Raw genomic sequence first — 21,830 nt, 5'->3', positions numbered from 1 at the left:
GCAATGCCCACCTCCCAAATACATTTTTAAAAGATAACAGGTTGATTAAAATAACGACAATGTTATGGTTGGATTGCAGGCTGAACTTGCTTTTTGTTTGGGCCCTTGCTGTTTAGCTAATAATGTCCCCATTTCTGAGCCAGAGGCCCAGGTTCAAGTCCCACTTGCTCCAGAGGTATGCAATAACATCTGAGCAGTAGGATTAGAAAACCTTTATAAACATTTCTTTTTCAAAGAATTTATGACCACTTTACTTAGTTTTAAATTAATCATGAGCGAATTCTCTCTCCCAATTTACCTCGATATGTTCTTTGGTGATCAGCCACGGTCGATGTGCGAGGATTTTGTTGATTTCATTGAGAGTCCTCATTTTCTGAGGTACAAAGTTGAGGCCATTTAACCAGTCAGGATTTCCACCGACCTGAAGAAACTCATTGATATGGAGGCTGACAAGGTATGAACACTGATGTCGTGCAGCAGCCTGAAAGACAGATATACCATCAAAATAGACTTTATTCTGATTTTACTCATTCACATAAGAGATCAGGAAAATCCTGTTCTACAAACAATTGCGAAATGATTCTCGAAATCTTGCTTTGAGCCGTAGCAAACAGGCTGCCTGAAAGCTCAAAATATCTTTGAAAACAAATGTTAAAATGTTAGTGTTGTGCATGTTGTCTACGTAAACATGAATACTTTCAAACTATGATTCCATGTAATGGACCTTGCAATACACAACTTCTGTCATGCTGCTCTTGATAACCCAGATGAATCTTTACTACACCCAAATACAATTGCTTGAAACAGCTAACCAGAGTGCTGAAGAATCTTGCTGAATTCAAAATGTTAACTGCTTCTCTCACCACAGATGCTGCCACTTCTGCAGAGTTTCTCCACCAGTTTTTTTTAAAATACAGATTTCCAGCATCTGCAGCATTGTGTTGTAAACCTTATTGCTTCATACTTTGAACAGTCAACTGCTGAACCACTGAGTGACAATGAAACAGGAAACTTTATAAAAACCTCAAGAATTGGATTAGCTTGATCCTCAATAATACCTGAAACTTGCTATTGCGAATCCAGTGCTGTTCCAGCAATTTCATTTGGTTTCCTTTAAGGAATTAGATCAAAGACACCAAAGGACTACGACAGGAACTTACCATCACTGCAATGTAATGTCTATAATGATATGGTAAAGGACCATCCATCTGTAAAAGATAGTACTGTGTTTTCCAAAAACTTTCAAGGTACTGTGAGTGCATGCCCATCACCATGGTAACATTATCTACACGACCAGTGGAGACGAAGGCTTCAATAAAGATCTGTCTTTCAGCATCTTCTAGGTCTTTCTGCAGAATCTGTGACCAGAAAGAAAATTACTTTAGACGAACTGTCAAATAATCATCCTTACCAATCCTGAACACCCATTTTAATTGACAATGTTAAGGCTCCTCAATTTTAAAGGTAGTTGAAATTCTGAGAGATTCAGGTAAAGTCACCATTATCCCAGAGGACCATAGAGCCATTCTCTCAGGAAATGACTGGTGATGGTTTAACCAGAGGGTCTACACACCTCAGGCAATGGGACAGGTTGACAGGGAAAGTCCTTCATGTCTTCCTCAGCCAGAGTAGGAATTGAACCCACACTCTTGGACTTACTCTATATGGAATGCAGAGGACAGGCAAAGGACTATTTATTTGCACTTCCAACTACCTCAGTTTAGGAGAAGCAATTCCATAATAATGGTGGTGGTGGTGGGGGGAGGTGGAGGAACAAGTGTCAAAGCAAAAGCTGTTCCTGAAACTATGTTTCCAATCCAATTTCAGATTTTTTAGATAGATACGCTGCAGCTAATTGCAAAACTCAACTACATTCCAGCCAAATAAGGTACCCGGTTAAATGACTGTAGAAATTGTACTGGTTTTAGTGTAGTCAGATATTTTGTTCAACAGAGATGCAGCAGCCTCTGACCTTGAGAAGCTGACCCCAATCTCTCTGGCTTGACAATGGAGAGCTTTCAGGATGTTGCGCTTTTAAATTTCGATGATGTCAGCAACTGGATATTTGAAACTTATCTTGAAAACACATGTGGGTACTTTTAAAACTATTCATTCACGGGATGAGGGCAACACTGGCTAGGCCAGCATTTGTTGTTCATTTCTAATTGCCTTAAAGGCAGATAAGAGTCAACAACATTGCTGAAAATCTGGAGTCACACATTGACCAGACCAGTTAAGGACGGCAGATACCTTTTAAAACTTTTAGTGAACCAGATGGGCTTTTCCCGGACAATAGTCATCATTAAAATTCTTAATTGCAGATATTTTCTACTATAGCAGAATTTGAACCCAGGTCCTCTGGTTTCTGGATGAATAGTATAGCGATAATGCCAGCCAGCCATTGGCTGGTAAGTGTTGCCGGCAAAGTGTTTGCAATTTCTGATTAGAGTTCAAATTGTGCCAGGTTATTTCTGGATGAACCACAAACCTAGTGGCATATTAGTAAAAAGCCAACTGTAAAACTTGGATAATTACAAACAGCTTTTAAATTTCAAACTACAAAATTGTACTACCCCTGTCTTAAGCCACACCACATCCTATCCTTGTGCTCACTGACCTAGAATGCCTCTGGTTTAAGCAAAACCTCAATTTAAAATTTCTTATTCTGGTTTCAAGTTTCTTCACAGCCTTGTCCCTCCCTTTATCTGACCTTTTAAATTGATCTTCACAATTGTGTTCAAGCATCCCTGATTTTAACATCCTTCCACTATAAGTGATGGTGTTCAGACGACTGGGCCCTAAGCCCTGGAATTCCCTCCTTAAACCACTCTGATGACAGTATGAGTGTCGAGCATGCTGCATCAGCAAAATCCCAGCAACAAACCTAAAACATAACACTTAAGAACTGTAAACAGATTTTAAAATTTGTGAGGAAACATGCTGTCAGTCATCCCTTCAGTTCAACTCATGTCCACAGGATTTAAGTGTTAGTGTCAATATCCCAGGCAATTAATTTCTAAGTAACACTATGCTCCAACAGACCTCATCTTTAAAGACTCCATTGAGGAAAATAAATTATTACAGATAGACTGCACTTCCTGCAGTTCAGAGTTTATACATCTACTTAAAAAGAGATAGACAGGGTAGATGCAGATAAGCTGTTCCCTCAGACTGGGGATTCTAGAGCATATTTAAAAATAAGGAATGTCATTTCAGATTGGGAGGAGTAAATGTTTTTGTTTTACTCAGAAGTTGGCGAATCTTGTAAATTATCAATAGTCAGAGGCTATGGGAGCCCTGCCTTTAAATAGAGGTCAGTAGATTTCAGATTCCCAACGTGTAAAGAGTCATGAGGTAAAAAGCACTGAAGTGTTCATTCAACCATGATCACGCTGAATGACAGGTCAGATTTGATGGGCTGAATGGTCTATTCCTGTTCTAGTGGGAACAGATCCAGGATCATGGAGGTGGGGGGTGGGAGGGGTGTGGGAACAGTACAGAAATGAAAGCAAATAGCATGGAACTAATATTAAAGATTTCTGACCATATTTATCTTCTTTGAAAATAGGCACAACTGAACCCCATGTAAGGCTGTGTCCACATGATATGCAAATATGAAAATAAGGAACCACTAGCTGCCAGTAAACAACTTCTCAGCTGATGTAACGCAAGGTTCTGATTAGATCACTTGTTTACTCAAATTGCTGTACTGCCTTACACAATGTTGGATCAAGGATTTTCTGATCAATTTGTAGAGTTAAGAAAAAGGAACAAAATCCCCCCATGTCAGTTCTGATTCTGCACAGCAGGACTCAAGAGTTATAACAAGAAACTCAGGAGGCAGAGTACAAAGTACAGTTTAAAACATTTCGGACACAGCTGAGCTGCTTAGGCTCAGTATCCAGCTTTGGCAATTTTTGCAACCTCCAAACAAGAGTTCTCCGCCACTGATATCTTAAAGCAAAACTGGCAGTTCAATGTTTTGAAATAAGGGGCTGCTCTTTTAAGAACAGAGGAGCAGAAATTCTCTCTCCAAGGTTGGAGAACTTTTGGAACTCTCTTCCTCAAAAAGGTGGCAGAAGCAGGGTCTTTGAATGTTTTTAAGGTGAACGTCAATAGTGTCTTGATAAAGATGGGGGGGGGGGTGAAAGGTTATGGGGAGCAGACAGGAAAATGGAATAAATGACATCAGCCAAGATCTCTCCGAATACTGCAGGCTTGAGGGGCTGAGGGACCTACTCCTGCTCCTGATGCAGATTTGAGTAGGTTTGCTGTTCACACTTGATTAATAGTCGATCTCATGAAAACGTCAACCCCCAAACTTTGGCCAATTTTCCATATATCTCATGTAAAAGTCGACCCTAGTTCTTCACAGACAACAGATCAGAGTCTGTCAGTCAGTGTGCTGGCTGTCACGTCCCGGCTCCAGCTTTCCAGTCTGCTGGTGGCGCGGCTCCGCGCCAGTCCTCCAGTCCACTGGCTGTTGTGTTCCACTCCGGGTTTTCATAATTAGTTTGTGCTTACTTGTTAAGCGATCAATTGGGCTTCTGCTAATATGAAATGAATTTTTACGGGCATCAATTTCAGCCTCTCAAAAGTAGTATCCACGTAATAGACAACCCCATAAATTTAACCTTAAAAAGTAGTTGACAAAAATTCCACAATTGCTCGAGTATATACATGTACCATGGCAATGATTTCACTGGAACCCCTCCATCTGAACCACCTCGGTTTCAATTCTTAAACCGATGGTGTCGTGTGGACTTGTTGGGCCGAAGGGCCTGTTTCCACACTGTAGGGAATCTAATCTAATCAAACTGTTCCCTAACCTGCTCACCATTCTCCAACCAAAATTTTGTCACCTTTAAATACACAGCTACACTCATACACAGCTGTGTAAATGCTGCTGATATGTGAAAATCAGACTTTTTGATGGATTATTCCTCACTTTGAACAGGTTGTACTGATTTAGGAAAGTGAGGTAGGTGTGAAAGAGTGATAAAAGTTCAAGCTGTAAGAAGTTAATTAATATCTGCAGCAACAGGTCCATTAACCTAAAATGGGCAGAGGAGATGACCCGGGGGGCACAGTGAGAGAGGGACTCACTAAGATCCTTTTGAGAGAACTTCTTCAAGGTAGGCATCCTTGGAAGAGGCTTCGCAGTAGGGTTGAAATCAACTTGGAGAAAGTGAGGATTGCAGATGCTGGAGATCAGAGTCGAAGGTGTGAAACTGGAAAAGCACAGAAGGTCAGGCAGCGTCTGAGGAGCAGGAGAATCGACATTTTGGGCATGAGTCCTTCATCAGGAATGGGCTGATGATTCCTGATGAAGGGTTTATGCCCAAAACATCAATTTTCCTGCTTCTCTGATCTGCTGTGTTTTTCCAGCACCACACTCTTGACATTGCAAAACATTTTAGGTTCAATCAGACTCAGGGATTGGTCTGCAGAATGGACTGTCCTATCATGGGATTAGCCTATATAGCCCACAAGTGGTGGCTCTATTATGGTGTTCAGTAATAAACAATGTTTATTTTCTAGTCAGGCTTCCTGAGTTATAACGTACATCATTTACTTTACCTGCATGTCAATTTGAATTAACGCATTCCTGGGAAAACTGAGAGTTTCTGATATCCAACATGGCCTCAGTCCGGAGACTGCTGGAACTATGCACAGTCATGTGTTTCACAATCCACTCCAAACAGATCCTAATCCATCACCTACCATAGAGACACTATCACACAAAAGCTCTTAAAATGCATAGCTTAATATCTTCAATTATAAGGTGTCTCACAGAAGGCTGCCAAAAAACACAGGAGCTCAGTGTTAGGGGCAAGCCTCTGGCATTGCTAGAGGATTGGCTGACTGGCAGAGGCAGAGAGTAGGGATAAAGGGATCTTTTTCAGGATGGCAGCCGTTGTCAACTAGAGTTCCATAGGGGTCTGTATTGGGACTACAACTATTCATGTTGTACATTAACTACCTGAACAAAAGAATGGAGGGCCCTGCTTCTATATGATAAAAAGAAGGGTGGAGGGACAGATAGTGCTGAGGAAGTGGGGAGGCTGCAGAAACACTTGGACGGGCTAGGAGTGGGCAAAGAAGTGGCAGATGGAATATAATGTGGGAAAGTGTAAAGTTATGCATTTTGGTAGGAAAATAGAGGAGAGTGGACTACATTTTCTAAATGGGAAAAGGCTTCAAAAATCTAAAGTACAAGGGACTGAAGAGAATCCTGAACCAGGAGTCCCAAGGTTAACATGCAGGTTCAGCTGGTAGTCAGTAAGGCAAATACAATGATTTCGCTGCTCGTTGGATACTGCCTGAACTGCTGTGCTCTTCCAGCACCATTAATCCAGTATAAGGCAAATACAATGTTGGCATTCATTTCAAGAGGGCAAGAATACAAGAGCAGTGATATGTCTGCTTAGGCTGTATAAGGCTCTGGTCAGACCACATTTGAAATATTGTGAGCAGTTTTGGACTCTGCATCTGAGGAAGGTTGTGCTGGCACTACAGAAACAGCATCAGGAACATCAATGCCACATACAAGACTCCACTAAGTGAGAGAGACAGCTTAATTCAGGGGACAAAGTTTGGCGCAAGAACCACAGGAATGGCCCTGCATGGGAAGAGGCATTGGTGACATAAGGTCAGGTCCAGTGACACAAAGTTTGGGTATGACAAACACATGGACAATACAAAAGCTGCAAACCCGCAAACAGTACAGGAGCAAAACGTTCCTGGTTCCTCGACAGCCTTTCTGACTGTTTTGGAACATGTGGGTTCTCCCTCTCCGCTAAGTGTTGAAGATACCTCAGCATCTGAGATGGACACAGCGAACGTCGCTGCCTGGACACCTTTGCCACCTGAAGACGGTGATGAATTTCTTATGAGACACTCTAGTGCAAGAGACAAGCTACTGTGCATTATATGCCACCCACAGAGACAGAATTGGAGGATTCAATGCTAAAATGCCCCAGGAAGAACTATTAAAAAAAAGCAAACCAACCCATGTCCTAGGACTGAGAGGGGAGGGATGTAATGATTGTAATGAGGTCAGCCAGATGGACCACAGAATAGGAGTGTCCTGATTGGGGGTGTTAATGTGGTCTAACTTGGGAGTCCTGGCTGACAGATAGGAACAGGGAGTGTTAGAGGCTCTGTTCACTCTAGGAGCTGGCTCTGAGGTAGCTGAGTCAGTGTCTTGTACTACACATGCATAAATAAAAGGGTGATTTTGTAACGGGATAATGGCCTTCATGGAGTTATTTTCTATTAGCAGAGAGACTAAGACCTGAGGGCACAGTAAACCAGACATTTAGTGAGTGCAAGGTAAAAACAATGACTGCAGATGCTGAAAATCAAATACTGGATTAGTGGTGCTGGAAGAGCACAGCAGTTCAGGCAGCATCCAACGAGCAGCTGCTCCTTGGATGCTGCCTGAACTGCTGTGCTCTTCCAGCACCACTAATCCAGTATTTAGTGAGTGCAGTCAGGACCTTTTTTTGATTCTATGTAGAGTTGGCGAAGGCTCAACATTGTTGGAACCATGTTCCTGGACTAGGTGACAGCCTTACTGTTCAGCCTATCCAACAGTCAGGTTCCAAAACATAAAAACTCAAAACCTGCCAGTGAACTCCAGCACAAAGGTGTGCAGGTTAGGGTGGATTGGCTATGCTAAATTTCCCATCTAGTGTCCAGGGGTGTGCAGGCTAGGTGGATTACCCATGGGAAATGCAGGGTTACATGAACAGAAAGAGGGAGTCGTTCTGGGTGGAATTACCTTTGGAGGGCCAGTGTGGGGTCAATAGGCTCAGCAGCCTGCTTTCACACTGTAGGGGTTCTATGAACTGGCATCACTGCAGTTTTTTTTAAGCAGGGATATGTAGTCACATAGATGACAAGATTGCATCATACAAGAACACCTAAAATGTTGTAAACAATTCAGGGCTGGAACCATTTACACCTGAACACAAGATTTGAGTGATACGCAATGAGGGAGCACTCAGGCGAAGGGTTATGGAGTTAAATGATAAAATCAAGGGTCATGTCAACATTTTTTAAAAAAATCGATTAGTTAAGTGTCTGTGGGAAAGAGGAATCATACATGGGGAAGATTAAAAACACAAGGGATTAGAGCCAGAGTTCAGAAGAGGTTAAACATCAACATGAAATGGGTTGGACAAACATTTGCATGATGCAATTTCTGTGCAACAGATGAATCTTGATGAACTCAGAATGGAGGTGAAATAAACTTCATTTGCAAACAAAGCTCTAGAGTTAAACCTCACTTAAATCTGGACTGCTGTGCAACCAAATCCCATAAAACAAGTCATATTTAGAAAAACAAAAATCAAAGAATTATAGTTTTGATACAGAAAAGGACCATTACAGCAGTAAGCACACACAATTAACCTGACAACAACTGAAATTCAAGAGACGGTACCTCTTTGACTGGAATGAAGGCACTTGGACCTTGTCCTAACGGGCGAGGTATTTTTACTCTGCGATCCTAAGAAAAGCACAAGAAAGGCAGAGTTTGCACGACATCATTCATTTTAAAATTAATCTCAAAAACCTTTACATTTCAATTATTTAAAATGTTCTATATTTTATCAGAAGCTGGGTTTGAACCACATGCTTTCAATTGGAAAAGAGTGTAAGAGATTAGAGCACAGACTCATTGCAACAACTTATTCACTTATCCGGCGTTGCGTTTACATTGTAAAACATTTGGTCAAACACATACAACTAAACTCACCATCAGCACGTGCCAGTCATAGCTCAGGAAGACAGGCACAGACTAAAACACACCATATTCCATTAGATCCTGCCAGCCTTTCAAAGATGTGGAATTCTATCGTGCCAAACAGTTTACTGCCTAATCCAAATAAGTCTTCCTGTTTATGAATCACTCAGAATTCCTCACCGATGTCACACCCATGCTAATTGTAACACCAATTAAAACATGACTGTATGATCTGTCAGTTACACATCCCACAGAAACTGAAGAGTTGAATACCATTATAAAATTCAGTGTTTACAGATATTCAAATGGATTTTGCTCCCATTTGGTCAGACTATAAAATAACTGAGAAACTATTGTGTTGAAGTTAGGGAAATAGAATTTATGATACTAATTAGGAAGGACCTAAACATGTGTGAACTTAACTTCAGAATGAGAGAGAGAGTTGAGAAACAGAAGTTGCTGCTCAAGTTGAGAATTCAACAAATCATTGCTCCTTGGGAAAATAGAAGCCCCGATCACTTCTATGTCACCATGTTCTGCTGGGAAAGGCAGGTAGAGCTTGACTGGGAAGATCATACAGTTGGTCAGAGCTTCCAGTGGGAAATCAACGCCCACCATAATGAGGACAAACTGTCCAGCTGCAGGGACCAATCTCTATCCTGGTTACCAGTTGTTAAACACGGTTTTATAATCACAGTCACTTGCAACTTTGCCAGAATGTTGGTGCTTATGTGGCTCTTCAGAGTGGGTCACAAAAGGAGAATGCAGAAATGCTTGACAGCCCACTCCAAACCCAAAGTCAATGAGTTGAGATTTGATACTGGAGCTCTCATTCACTTCTCAACATCGCTGACGACATGTCAAAAGGACTTAAGCAGGGCTGAACTAACTACACACAAGGCAACAGAAGAATACAAAATGAGAAAAGGAGAACTTGTAGCAATAAACATTGAGATGGAGAATTTGCCATTCGACAAACAATTACATCCATGAAAGCACAAAACAAAGACAAATCACAACATAAAGCAAGCTGAACAGGAAGGGCTCTCTCTAATTTGACTGTAGTACTCACATTGGCAAAACCATTCCAGAGGCTTCTTTGCTGTAAATACTTCAAGTAGGAGTCCAGAGGGTAGTTGCAGCAGGAATTCTAGAGAATTCAAAAGTACTTTTCTAATTCACCAGTCATTCACCCCACTCCCTGAACAAGGGAACTGCCCTAAGATTTGAATTTTGAATCTATTCATTCTATTTTGAATTTATTTAGGGATTCTAAAAAAAATTCAAAGACTGGTGACCTTTTTGGGAATATAGTAGACCCACAGAACAGTCATAGTACACAAAGTGAGTTACAGAGTTTTGTTTTAATGTGATTAGGGAATGATGTTTTTTCATCAAAGCTGTTGTGAATTAACATTTCTACTTGACAAACCACAGTGGCTGTTCAATTTGGTGTCAGAGTTAGGACACCTCAGAATCATTCATCTTGCACACTGGTGATCTTCCCTTAGTAACAGGCAAATGAAAGCAACTTTTATTTAAATGCAGGAAACATTTCTTCCAGCAGGAAGGCAAAAGCGAAGGCTCACAAATAGACTTAGATTAAACAAATTAAAAACCAAACCTCACTTCATTTCCATCTTCCTGGGGTGGCCAGGGGGGGGTCGGGGCGGGGAGGCGGTGGAGAGTGCCAGTGAAACAAAGTGTAGACATAAATATAGCTTTTTTGAGAGGTAGAGTCAAGGCAATGTATACAATGGGGACTCTGTGTTCTCTCTCTCTCTGGGTAATCACAATTGATTTCGCAACTAAAGCAAAAACTGACCAAACACAGATGATTCTGAATGCGAGAGTGAGTAGCAACCATACCGAAGTTCATAAGGACCCATTTTAAATGGGAATTGGCCCCATAGGAATTCAGGTGACATCAAAGAAGGGTCAGGCTGCATTCAGTTAGGCCTCAGTAAATTGCCAACTTCTTTCACCTGGGAATTAGAGCACAGGAAGAGACTATTTGGCTTGTCAGGTCTATTCTGGCTCTGAAGGTGCAGTTTAGCCTAGTCTCACTCCACCCCTTTTGACACAGTGCTGCAAGAAGTTTCCTTTCAGATCAGATCCAGTGGTAAGATGCTGCTTTCAGTATCATTACCCAGAGTCAGTCCAACATTACTGCTCCAGTGCAGAGCAAAACAAATTAATTTTTCTATAACTCATTCACAACAGGAGGGAATTGCTGTCATTTATTGATCACCCCTAATTGCCCAGATGGCAGTTAAGATTCAACCACATGACTGTTGATCTGGTGTCACATGTTGGCCAGACCAGGTCAGGATGGCAGATTTCTTTCCCTAAAAAGGGCACTGCTGAGCCAGATGGCTTTTTATGACAATCAACATGGTCGCCTTTAGACTTCCTTTTTATTCCACACTTTTATTAAATTCAAAGTTCACTATCTGCTATAGGGGGATTCAAACCCATGTCCCAAGAACATTAGCCTGGGGTTTTGGACTACAAGCCCAGTGACATTACCATCATGTCACAGCCATCTTAGGTTGAAAATCATAAATTTGCGGTGGCTCAGTGGTTAGCACTGCTGCCTCACAACACAGGGACCCAGGTTCGATTCCAGCCTTGGGTGAAGGTGTGAGTGGAGTTTGCACATTCTCCGTGTCTGCGTGGGTTTCCTCCGGGTGCTCCAGTTTCCTTGCACAATCCAAAGATGTGCAGGTGAGGTGAACTGGCCATGCCTAAATTTCCCAGGGTGTTCAGGGATGTGTATGTTAGGTGCATTAGTCAGAGATAAGTATAGAGTAATAAGACAGGGTTACTGTTCAGAGGGTTGGTTTGACTTGTTGGGCCGAAGGGCTTGTTTCCACACTGTAGGGATTCTAAAAAATTCAAAGACTGGTGACTTTTTTGGGAATATAGTAGACCCACAGAACAGTCATAGCACACAAAGTGGCTCGCTGAGTCAACAGTGTCCATGCTGGCTCTCTACAACAGCAATTCACCTTGAGCTGCTCCATACCCCTGCAAAATCTTCTGTCTTCAGATCCAATTTCCTTTCAAAAGCCTAGACCAAACTTGTTGCAACCATACACTCAGGCTGCACATTCTGGATCCTAACTACTTGCTGCATGATGTTTTTCATGTCACCATTGCTGCTTTTGTTGCTTAAACCGATACCTTCTGTTTCTCAATCCTGCCACCAGTTTCTCCTTCTCTACTCTGTCTGGACTCTGCATGAATACTTCTATTCAATCCCATCTCCTGATTATGGGCAGCCATTGTTCAGTCTCAATATTGTTGCCAATTTCTTGGGATTTTCACAGATTCATTGAATCCCTATAGTGTGGGAGCAAGGCATTTGGCCCATTCAGTCCTCCAAAATGCATCCCATACAGACCCACCTACCGCATTCCCCATAACCCTGCATTTCCCATGGCTAACCCATTGAGCCTGCAAACCCCTTGGCACTATGGGCAACTTCACATGACCAGTCCACCTAACCATCATATCCACTCTTACCCTATTGAAGTTTTCTTTCTCTGCATTGATTCTGGTCTTTTATGTCCCACACATTATATTTCTCAGTAAACTTGCAGTGATACAAATAAAGCTCTCACCTGCAGGCTTGTTAAAACATAACTACAATCATCCAATTAAATCAGAGATTAGGCAAAACATTCTCTTTCAGGTGGGTTGTTAAAGCTTTCTTCCTAAATTTTTGTTGGGAGCAGAATCCTTGAATAATTTGAAGGTAGAGATGTATAGTCATGGACTGTTAATCAAGGAGATTAAAGGATAGCAGGAATAAGCAGGAATGCAGATTTGAGATCACAATCTGGTTAGCTCATGATCTTATTGAATGGCAGGGCAGGTTTGAGGGACTGAATGGCATATTTCCTGCTCTGAATTCCTACATTTGTATATTCCTGAGCCCCAGGCCCTTGAAGCATTTTTGTTCTAAATGGTGGTCCTGTACAATCTGTCCTAAATTGTGTTTTTTAAATTTTTTTTCATGGGACGTAGAAGTCACTGGTTAGGCCAGCATTTATTGCCTCTAATTGTCCAGAGGACGGTAAAGAGTTGAACATGTTTCTGTGGATCTGGAGTCATATGTAGGCTAGTCCAACTAAAGACAGATTGTCTAAGACTCTTGTGGTACACTGAGTGTTCTTAGCTTTGAGCTAGGAGACCTGGGTTCAAGTCCCACCTACTCCTGAGGTGTGTCATAACATGTATGAACAGGTTAATAAAGCAAGGACAGATTTCCTTCCTTACTATTTCAGCATTTAACAACTGAATTCATATTCTACCACCTGCCAAGGTGGGATTTGAATCCACTTCCCCAGAAGATTACTCTGGGGTTCTGGATTAGTACTCCAGTGACATGGTGGCATTTTCACTGCACCACTGTCTTCCCAAGCAGCTGATTCTCTCCCTCCCTGAAACCCAACATAAAGCCACAGTTGCTGGGAGCAGAGCACTGAGTAGGGAACTCAATTAATTCAAAAAGTCCAAGCCACAAGCCAGGGAGCAAACAAAAATCTCGCCTGATATTCTAGTGCAGCACTGAGGGAGTGCTGCAGCGTCTCACGTGCCACCTTTCAGATGAAACATTAAACAGAGGTCCTAGCTGCTCTTCGACAGATGCGAACATTTCCATGCTTCCATTTTGATATCCTCAGCATCTTGGTCAATATTTATCTCTCAATCATTAAATCACATGACTTAATCAATTGCCATTTATGGGTGCTTTCCATGTACAGATTAGCTGCCATGTTCCTTACATTTTGTAGACTACACTTTGGAAGTATTTCATTAATTTGAAAAAAAACTTAGATGCCTGGAGGTTGTGACAGGTGATATATAAATACAAGTCTCTTCTTTATTCTTCACTAATCTATCAGGGGAGTGAGATCCTGGGAGATAAAGGTGAAGATAGCCCCAAACACACAATAAGACTATTGTATTACATCTGCAATTTAAATGGGTTTGAAAACGCCAGAACCCAGTCACAGTGGAGCTGTTAAGTCTTTATACCGTGGACAGAGACAAACGAAACCTTTCTGTGCAGCCTCAGGTTTGTTACCTTTCACATTTCAAAGTAGTTTTAACAGGATATTCATTCGAAAAATGTTTCATATTATTTTACAGGCACTGGTGGTTACAGGAGAAAGGTTTAAGACTAATGCTGAGGCTCTAGAAACATTATATTGCAGACATTGTATCTGGCAAGTAATCTTATACAGAAACAGACTAGGGCAAACTGGAGGCTAGAGTTCATGCTCCCGCTGCATGTGTGCTGATTCAGCAAAAGCTACAAAGAGGATTCACAAGGAGCTTGACAGGGTAAATACTGAGAGGATGCTTCCCCTCATGGGGCAGTCTAAGACCCTCAGGACGACTGTCTGTATGGAGGTGGCATATTCTCCCCATGTATCTGCATGAGTTTCCTCCAGGTGCTTCAGTTTCCTCCCACAATCCAAAGATGTGCAAGTTAGAGCAAATTGGCCATGCTAAATTGGCCCATAGTGTTCAGGGATGTGTAGGAGTGGTGCATTTATCAGAGGTAAACATAGAGTAATAGAGTTGGAGAATTGGTCTGGGTGGGCCGGTGTGGACTTGTTGGGCCGAAGGGCCTGTTTCCACACTGTAGGGATTCTGTGATTCTACCACCCAAGAACATAGTCTCAGAATAAAAGGGGCGTCATTTTAAGACTGAGATGAGGAGGAATTTCTGAGGTTGAGTGTCTTTGGAACCCCTCGTCACAGAGATGAGTGGGGGCAGTGTCCTTGTGTATATTGAAGGCTGAGACAGATAGATTCTTGATCAGCCTGGGAATCAAGGGTTATGAGAATGAGCAGGAAAGTGGATGTGAGGAATATCGGATCAGTCGTGATCCTATTAAATGGTAGAGCAAGCTTGAGGGGCCGAATAGTTACTCCTGATCCTATTCCTTATGCTCCTGTAATTAAGATGCTGTTTTAAAATGCATTAACATTCCAATGGCCTGCACAGGTGCTTCAGATACAGTTAGCAAACAATCTGAATGACAGATTGTTGAAATGGACTTCAGAAAGCAGCTTGCATGGGTTCCACATGACTTCAATACTATTTTCAACAGCCCATTCCCCAAGTGAAACTTATTTGGAATGGAACATTTATATTCCCATTTCTGTTCCTACTTTCACCCTGATCCACTTCTAAAAAATATCTAATTCAAACAAAGTAGTTCAAAATGTGTTTTTTTCAAAATTGCCCCATTTATTTCTATGTGCACACAGTGATTAAAGTGTACGCATCTTTTTAACAGCACAACTTCTCACACAGCAGCACACTCAAATGTCCACCTAAGATCTGAGCAGGAGTTATACCGATGCCTGTATACAGTTTGAAAAGGGTGACAGCCAGTTCTGAGTTCTGAAGACCATGATCAGGTTGTTTCATCACTTTTAGCGCTGATGTCTGAAGCTCCCTGACTGATGCTAAAATAGTCTTTGAATATGCTTGCTTCAGTTTTTATTTTAGTTAAAAGTTGAACTGTGACAATCAGTATGGCTCTGTTCAAACTGTGGCGTATGACTCAGGAGATTAAAAAAAACTCAAGCGTACTGCAGGACTACATCAAATAATCTAGACCAACAAAGTCAGTGCATTTCCAAGAGAACATTGCTTGAGTATAGGTTGCTATGCTGCAGATGTTAATAGGCAGCAGTTCTGATAAGTTTAGTGCAGGCTAATGATACCAATCCACAAATCAAAGTGCAAGGAGCTCTCTCAGCCTATCCAATCCTACCTTCGATACTGACTCACGTCATTTTTCTTATTTGCATCAAGATACCACAAAGTCCACCCCCACACTTAGCTAAACGAGTGCCAGCATCTCCTTCAAAGCAAAAACTTCCATTGACATAGCACCTTTCACAACCACAGCTAGATCCCACAAACAGACATGAGATAACAATCAGATCATTTGATTTTTCAGATGTCGCTGAGCAAATAAATACCTACCAAGGTTAACTCCTGGTTTGTCTTGGTCATGGGATCTTTTAGATTCACTCGACATGCAGATAGAGACTGTTTAGCACATCACCTGAAAGCTGGAGAGTGCTGTACTCCAGTGTAGCACAGTGAGTGCCCACTTTGATTTTTGTTCAAGTTTTGAAGTGCAGCGTACTTCAGCCTCTGATTTGAGGGATAAACACCCACTGAACTATGGCACTAACAGTACATAATGTCATCTTCAGGTCTCTCCAAAGCCTGACATTTACAATGAGTTTTTTTTCTTATCTCGAGCAATCTTTCATCAAAATAGAAAAATAAGCAAATTTACAATACAATCCGTTTCCCACTGCATATTTATAACCAGGTCAGGCTGTAAATAATTGCTATATTAGCTTTGAAAGCACAACCAAACAACAAAACAGAATCCTGTCACCAGGAAGATGGCAGTTGCAGCTGCACGCCTGATTTGGAAACATGTCCAGATAGATCCTCATCAATGCGGGGTTATGCAACATTCAAACAACTGAAGTTGTTTCCCTTAATTTAAAAAAAAGCAAGCAAAACAGTGCTCCAGATCTAGAAAGCAATATTTTCATGATTTCAACTCTATTTCAGAGGCAAAGCAGAGTGTACAAGGTGCTCCCGGGTTTGATCACTGGCTTGTGTTGGAGGCAACTGTTTTTAGGTGGAAAGGGGAAGACTGCAGTTAGTGTTTTTAAATCATCTTAGTCTCTCAATTCTATTAATTGGGAAGACAATACTGTTAGTCCTAACCAAGTGAGAAGCAGCACAAACAGTCAGCTAACCAACTTCTCAAGGCCTTTAAACAAACAAAAACACCTTGGAGTTACTGGTGAAAAATCAAGACAACCAAAAGCTTACTCAAAAGGTGTAGATTTGAAGAAAACTGCCATTCTGAAATATTAGATGATGATAGAGATTACAAGTTCAATACATTTAGCATAATTGGAAGCTGGGTGTCACTGAGAATGATGCACATGTTCCCTGTGTCTTTATTCTCACAATTATGGACTCAGCCTTAACATTCCCCCAAACTCAACCACAGACTCAGAATGGATAGTGGAAAAATATTTAAATCAACACCCTCAAGCAACAAAAATATACAGTTTGCCAAGAAAGGGTTAACAGCAGGAGTGAGATTGGCTTGCAGATTTCAATAAGTACTTTAACAATTCTTTATTCTTCAGATTCTATTGCGCACTGAACATGTCCAAAAGTCATGCAGGCTCCTTACCAGTAGTTAAAAATTTACTCCCCACATTAAAAACAATCCTTGCTTTATTAACCTCCAAAGTTAGGAGTTGCAAATGTAATTGCTGAGTTGACAAATTCAATACAGGGCCTAAAGCTCAAAGTTACAATTTTTAATTTAAAAAAAGGAGTATTGCAGCTTCCAGTATTTGGAACAACAGATTCAACTGTAGTGCAGCTGTAAAACAACCTCCACCTCTGCTCAGAAGGGATGACTTTGGAATCTAAAAGAAAAACAAAGTACAGCAGTTTCTTCTCAAACACAGAAGCCCAAGAAATGGTGGATAGGTTTAAGATTTGAAGAACACATTTCTAACTAACAAAATAGCATGCAGTAATGGATCTGGCTTTTCATGGTGGTCAAAGTTATTGTTTTACTGAGCTCGCCATGACCCAGTATCATCTTGGGTACATTAAAATGACGAACAGTTTCCAAAATAAGAAAATTGTGACAATTGTGGGGGTAGGTTGTTGACTTGTAATTAAGACCACACAGTAATGATATTCCATAACCTTAGCATTCATTTACATGCATTTCTCTCACATGGGCATGCACATCACACATATATACAAAAGTTAAGAATCCAGAAAAAAAAACTCTCGCTTGAGCCAACGTTGAAGGACAGGGTTGAGAGGGGAGGTGGTTGATGGTGACTTTTTCAGTTGCACAGTATGATGCAGGAACTCACTAATAAATCCAAACAATGAAAAAACACATGCAAAAAGGAAAACTTTTCCTGTAGTGCATCATGTTCTAAAGGGAATGGATGACAATTGACATGCAGACCACAAAATAATGACTTCTAAACAAATGGAGAACGTAGATGAATTGAGCGCAGCATTAAAAGCAGAGCACCAGCTACTGAAATAAGTCCACACATTTCAAAATGTCAGGGATTATCCTCTCTCTAAGAAAGCTTATGGCGGTAAGCGTCCCCTTTTCCGTTCTTTAAGCAAAATCCAGCTGATAAGGCATTCTCACAAAACACTCTCTCCAACTGACCTGATAGATTCACCATTACAGGACCCAACAAAAAAAAATAAAAGGAGAGAGAAATAACAGCAATCTGCAGATTTACTGAATTGGCCAGGAATGGGCAGGAGGTGGCTAGAGTGACAGAAACAATACTGTCTGAAACTAAGACCATGAGAGAAATGGAACTAGGATGATGCAGGACAATAAAAAAGGACCCAGCTAAGTTATAAACAGTATTTAATGAAGACGCAAAGAAAAAGTATATAATAGAGATTTAGGGAGATGACATATAGTAGAAATGTATAGATAATACATAACGGCTATAGATACAGACATATGGTATATGATACATATGGCCATTTTCTGGGAGATATCACAGATGGTGTAAGTTAGAGACAGTATGTAATAGAAACATAGATAACATAACACATAGATGATATACAATAGCTATAGGCTAACAGTATATATTCACAGACGGACAGTATACAAGAGACGCAGACAAATGGTATACAATACTTATGGACTATATAGAGAACCTATAGAGACGGTATACAGGAGTCCCGGCCGGTGTCTGTGTGACTGTGAGGATGGTTCTCTCTCTCTCACACACACACAGAGTGAGGGTCAGGCCCTCTGTGATGAGGTGATTACCCCCTCCCTGTCCCCCTGTACCTTGCTGCGGACTCTGTCGCATTGCTGGCAGCTCGGACAGTCCGTCACCACAGGCTCCAGGCGGCCGGAGGGAGCGGGAGCGGGAACGGGGGCAGCGGCGGACACTCGCATCCCGCACGGAGCCGGGGAGAAGGCGCTGTAGGACGGGGGGTGGGGGAAGAAGAGCCGGAGACCGGGAGTTCGGGGGGAAAAGGGCTGCTCCGTTGGCGGTTGGAGACACGGCAAGAGCGCGAGGCCCCCGCCCCCCAGAGGCTTATATAGACAGGGACCCGCCCACTGCACTCAGCCCCGCCCACTGAGCCTTACATAGATAGAGGTCCGCCCACTGCACCAAGCCCCACCCCACCATGATACCCAGCCCACTGCGCTAAGCCCCACCCCCAGCCTAATGCCCCCGCCCATTAACACCGAGCCTCCTAATGTCCCCGCCCACCGATCATTGTGTGGACGGGGACTCCGCCTGTAGCCTTCAGTCCCGCCCCTTCACGCCTGATGCTCCGCCCATAGCTCCCAAAGTCCCACCCCAGCCAATCGCCCCACCATGATGCCCCGCCCACTCCACTGGGGCCCCGCCTCCTGTGCCTAATATAGGCAGAGGCCCGCCCATTGCGCTGTGCCCCGCCCCCTCCTTTTGTGTCATTTACTGTGCAGCCTGTGTGTGAGAAACAGTTCCCTCCCTTTCAGGTTCATTCCCCTCTCACCTGAAATACCCCAAGGTTTGGATTCCCCTACCCTGGAGAACAGTACAACATTGTGAAGTATATAGAATTCAATTCCACTTTGCATTTATCCCCCTTTCCAGAAATTGTTGCAAAATTAACAAAATGAAGCTAAACTTCCGCGGGAGAATACTCGCAAAAAAACCCCCAAGTTTACAGAAATCCGGGTCACGTTCAAACCGATAAAAACTCTGGAGTTGAATGATTTGGAGATGCCGGTGTTGGACTGGGGTGTACAAAGTTAAAAAATCACCCAACACCAGGTTATAGTCCAACAGGTTTAATTGGAAGCACTAGCTTTCGGGAGGAGCGTCGACTGTTGGACTATAACCTGGTGTTGTGTGATTTTTAACTTTCTAGAGATGAAAGAGTGTCCCAACCCTTTCAGTTCATCATTGCTTCCTGAAGGAAACCTTTTCCCCCAGCTTCATGGGAAAATGCCTCAGCTGAAGCCAAGTTTTCGTTTTAAATCCTGTTTTCAAGTTGTTTATGGACGCAGTTCCCACAGCCCACTTTTTTTAAAAAAACCCTTTGTGTCAGCTTCAGTCTGCAAACTACCCGCACACCCCCACCGCGCTGCTGTGCAGCCCCACCAATTTTAAATACAACTCCATTTCAGCCCAGAAACACATGTGAAGTAAAATTGGAAAAGCAAACTTTTGTTCCAATCCTAGTTACACAATATTAGAAACACAATGTGCTTTCATATCAACAATTTGAGGAAGAAGAAATTATTGACGTTTGCAAAATGAGGACAAAAAGGGGAGGAAAGTGTTAAACTTTCGCCTAAGCAACAGCCGAGCTCTTGGAACGAATTGGATCCGAGCATTTCTTGTTGTACCAATCGGAGTTTGCTGCACATTCAGCCAGAGCTGCATTGATGTAGCAACACGCTAGATGTAAATACAAGATATCAGATCAAAGATGCTGTACTTTGTATCCAACCATGACCAATCAAGATCCCCAGGGCCAACCTGAGGCTTTCTATTGGTGGTAAAACTAGCCAATACGGTCCTGCTAGCAACAACTAGTTCTTCAAATAATGACGTATTGTGTAAACAGGAAAAGGAACTGCTCTTACGGCTTAAAGCTCTCTTGTTCAACAAGCATAGAAACAAGGAGCAGAAATTGGCCACTCTGCCCCTTAATAAGGAGAAAGTGAGGACTACAGAGCCTGATGAAGGGCTTATGCCTGAAACCTCGATTTTCCTGCTCCTCGGATGCTGCCTGACCTGCTGTGCTTTTTCAGCAGTACACACTCAACTCTGCTCTTCAAGCCTGCTCCACTTTTCAATATGATCATAGCTGATCATTTTAGTCCCCTGTTTCCCACTTTCTCCCTTTACCCTTTGATCCCTTTAGCTTGAAGGGCTGAATGGCCTACATCAGATTTTACTTTCTACGTTTCTATTGACCAGGTTAATTAAAACAAAATCAAATAAATAAACTTCTTCATTACCTTCCTCAAAACACACTTTAAACATATTCGTTGAGTGATTATCACATTACACTTTGCCAGGACTTTCTGTGTACAAATTGGCTGCTGTATTTAGAGTCATAGAGATGTACAGCATGAAAACAGACCTGTCAGTCCAACCCCGTCCATACCGACCAGACATCCCAATCCAATTTAGTCCCACCTGCCAGCATCCAGCCCATATCCCTCCAAACCCTTCCTATTCATATACCCATCCAAATGCCTCTTAAATGTTGCAATTGTACCAGCCTTCACCACTTCCTCTGGCACCTCATTCCATACACGTACCACCCTCTGCGTGAAAAAGTTGCCTCTTAGGTCTCTTTTATATCTTTCCCCTCTCACCCTAAACCTACGCCCTCTAGTTCTGGACTCCCCGACCCCAGGGAAAAGACTTTGTCTATTTACCCTATCCATGCCCCTCATAATTTTGTAAACCTCTATAAGGTCACCCCTCAGCCTCTGACTCTCCAGGGAAAACAGCCCCAGCCTGTTCAGCCTCCCCCCATAGCTCAAATCCTCTAACCCTGGCAACATCCCTTTAAATCATTTCTGAACCCTTTCAAGTTTCACAACATCTTTCCAATATGAAAGAGACCAAAAATGTGTGCAATATTCCAACAGTGGCCTAACCAATGTCCTGTACAGCCGCAACATGACCTCCCAACTCCTGTACTCAATACTCTGACCAATAAAGGAAAGCATACCAAATGCTGCCTTCGCTATCCTATCTGCCTATGACTCCAGGATTACACTTCAAAAGTGCTTTGGAAAGTTCTAGTTGTGAAAGGGGCAATTAAAATGAAGCTTTCCTTACCATCATTCAGTTATAGAGTCATAGAATTATACAGCATAGAAACAGACCTTTCAGTCAAACTCATTTATACCAACCAGGCATGATAAATAAATCTAATCCCATTTGTCAGCACTTAGCCCATATTCCTCTAAAG

At 42.2% G+C, this 21,830-nt stretch overlaps 1 protein-coding gene across 4 annotated transcripts in view; it reads right to left on the bottom strand.

The window, feature by feature from the left end:
- Positions 1–21,830, bottom strand: part of sesn2 (sestrin 2) — a 75,920-nt gene that overhangs the window by 6,900 nt on the left and 47,190 nt on the right. For 2 of the 4 annotated variants that reach the window (XM_072547960.1, XM_072547961.1), the window contains exons 2-4: positions 8,450–8,515; positions 1,161–1,358; positions 299–481 (exon numbers count right to left, since the gene is read on the bottom strand). In XM_072547960.1, coding sequence (XP_072404061.1) covers positions 299–481; positions 1,161–1,358; positions 8,450–8,515 — 447 coding nt within the window. Of the gene's footprint in view, positions 1–298; positions 482–1,160; positions 1,359–8,449; positions 8,516–9,824; positions 9,903–18,684; positions 18,918–21,830 lie in introns of those variants that run through there. The other 2 variants (XM_072547962.1, XM_072547964.1) reach the window with 2 other exon arrangements.

Source organism: Chiloscyllium punctatum, chromosome 27 (genome assembly GCF_047496795.1).
Source record: "Chiloscyllium punctatum isolate Juve2018m chromosome 27, sChiPun1.3, whole genome shotgun sequence".
NCBI classification, from domain to species: domain Eukaryota; kingdom Metazoa; phylum Chordata; class Chondrichthyes; order Orectolobiformes; family Hemiscylliidae; genus Chiloscyllium; species Chiloscyllium punctatum.
The sequence above is the reverse complement of the archived record's forward strand: the minus strand, read 5'-3'. Positions and strand labels throughout refer to the sequence as shown.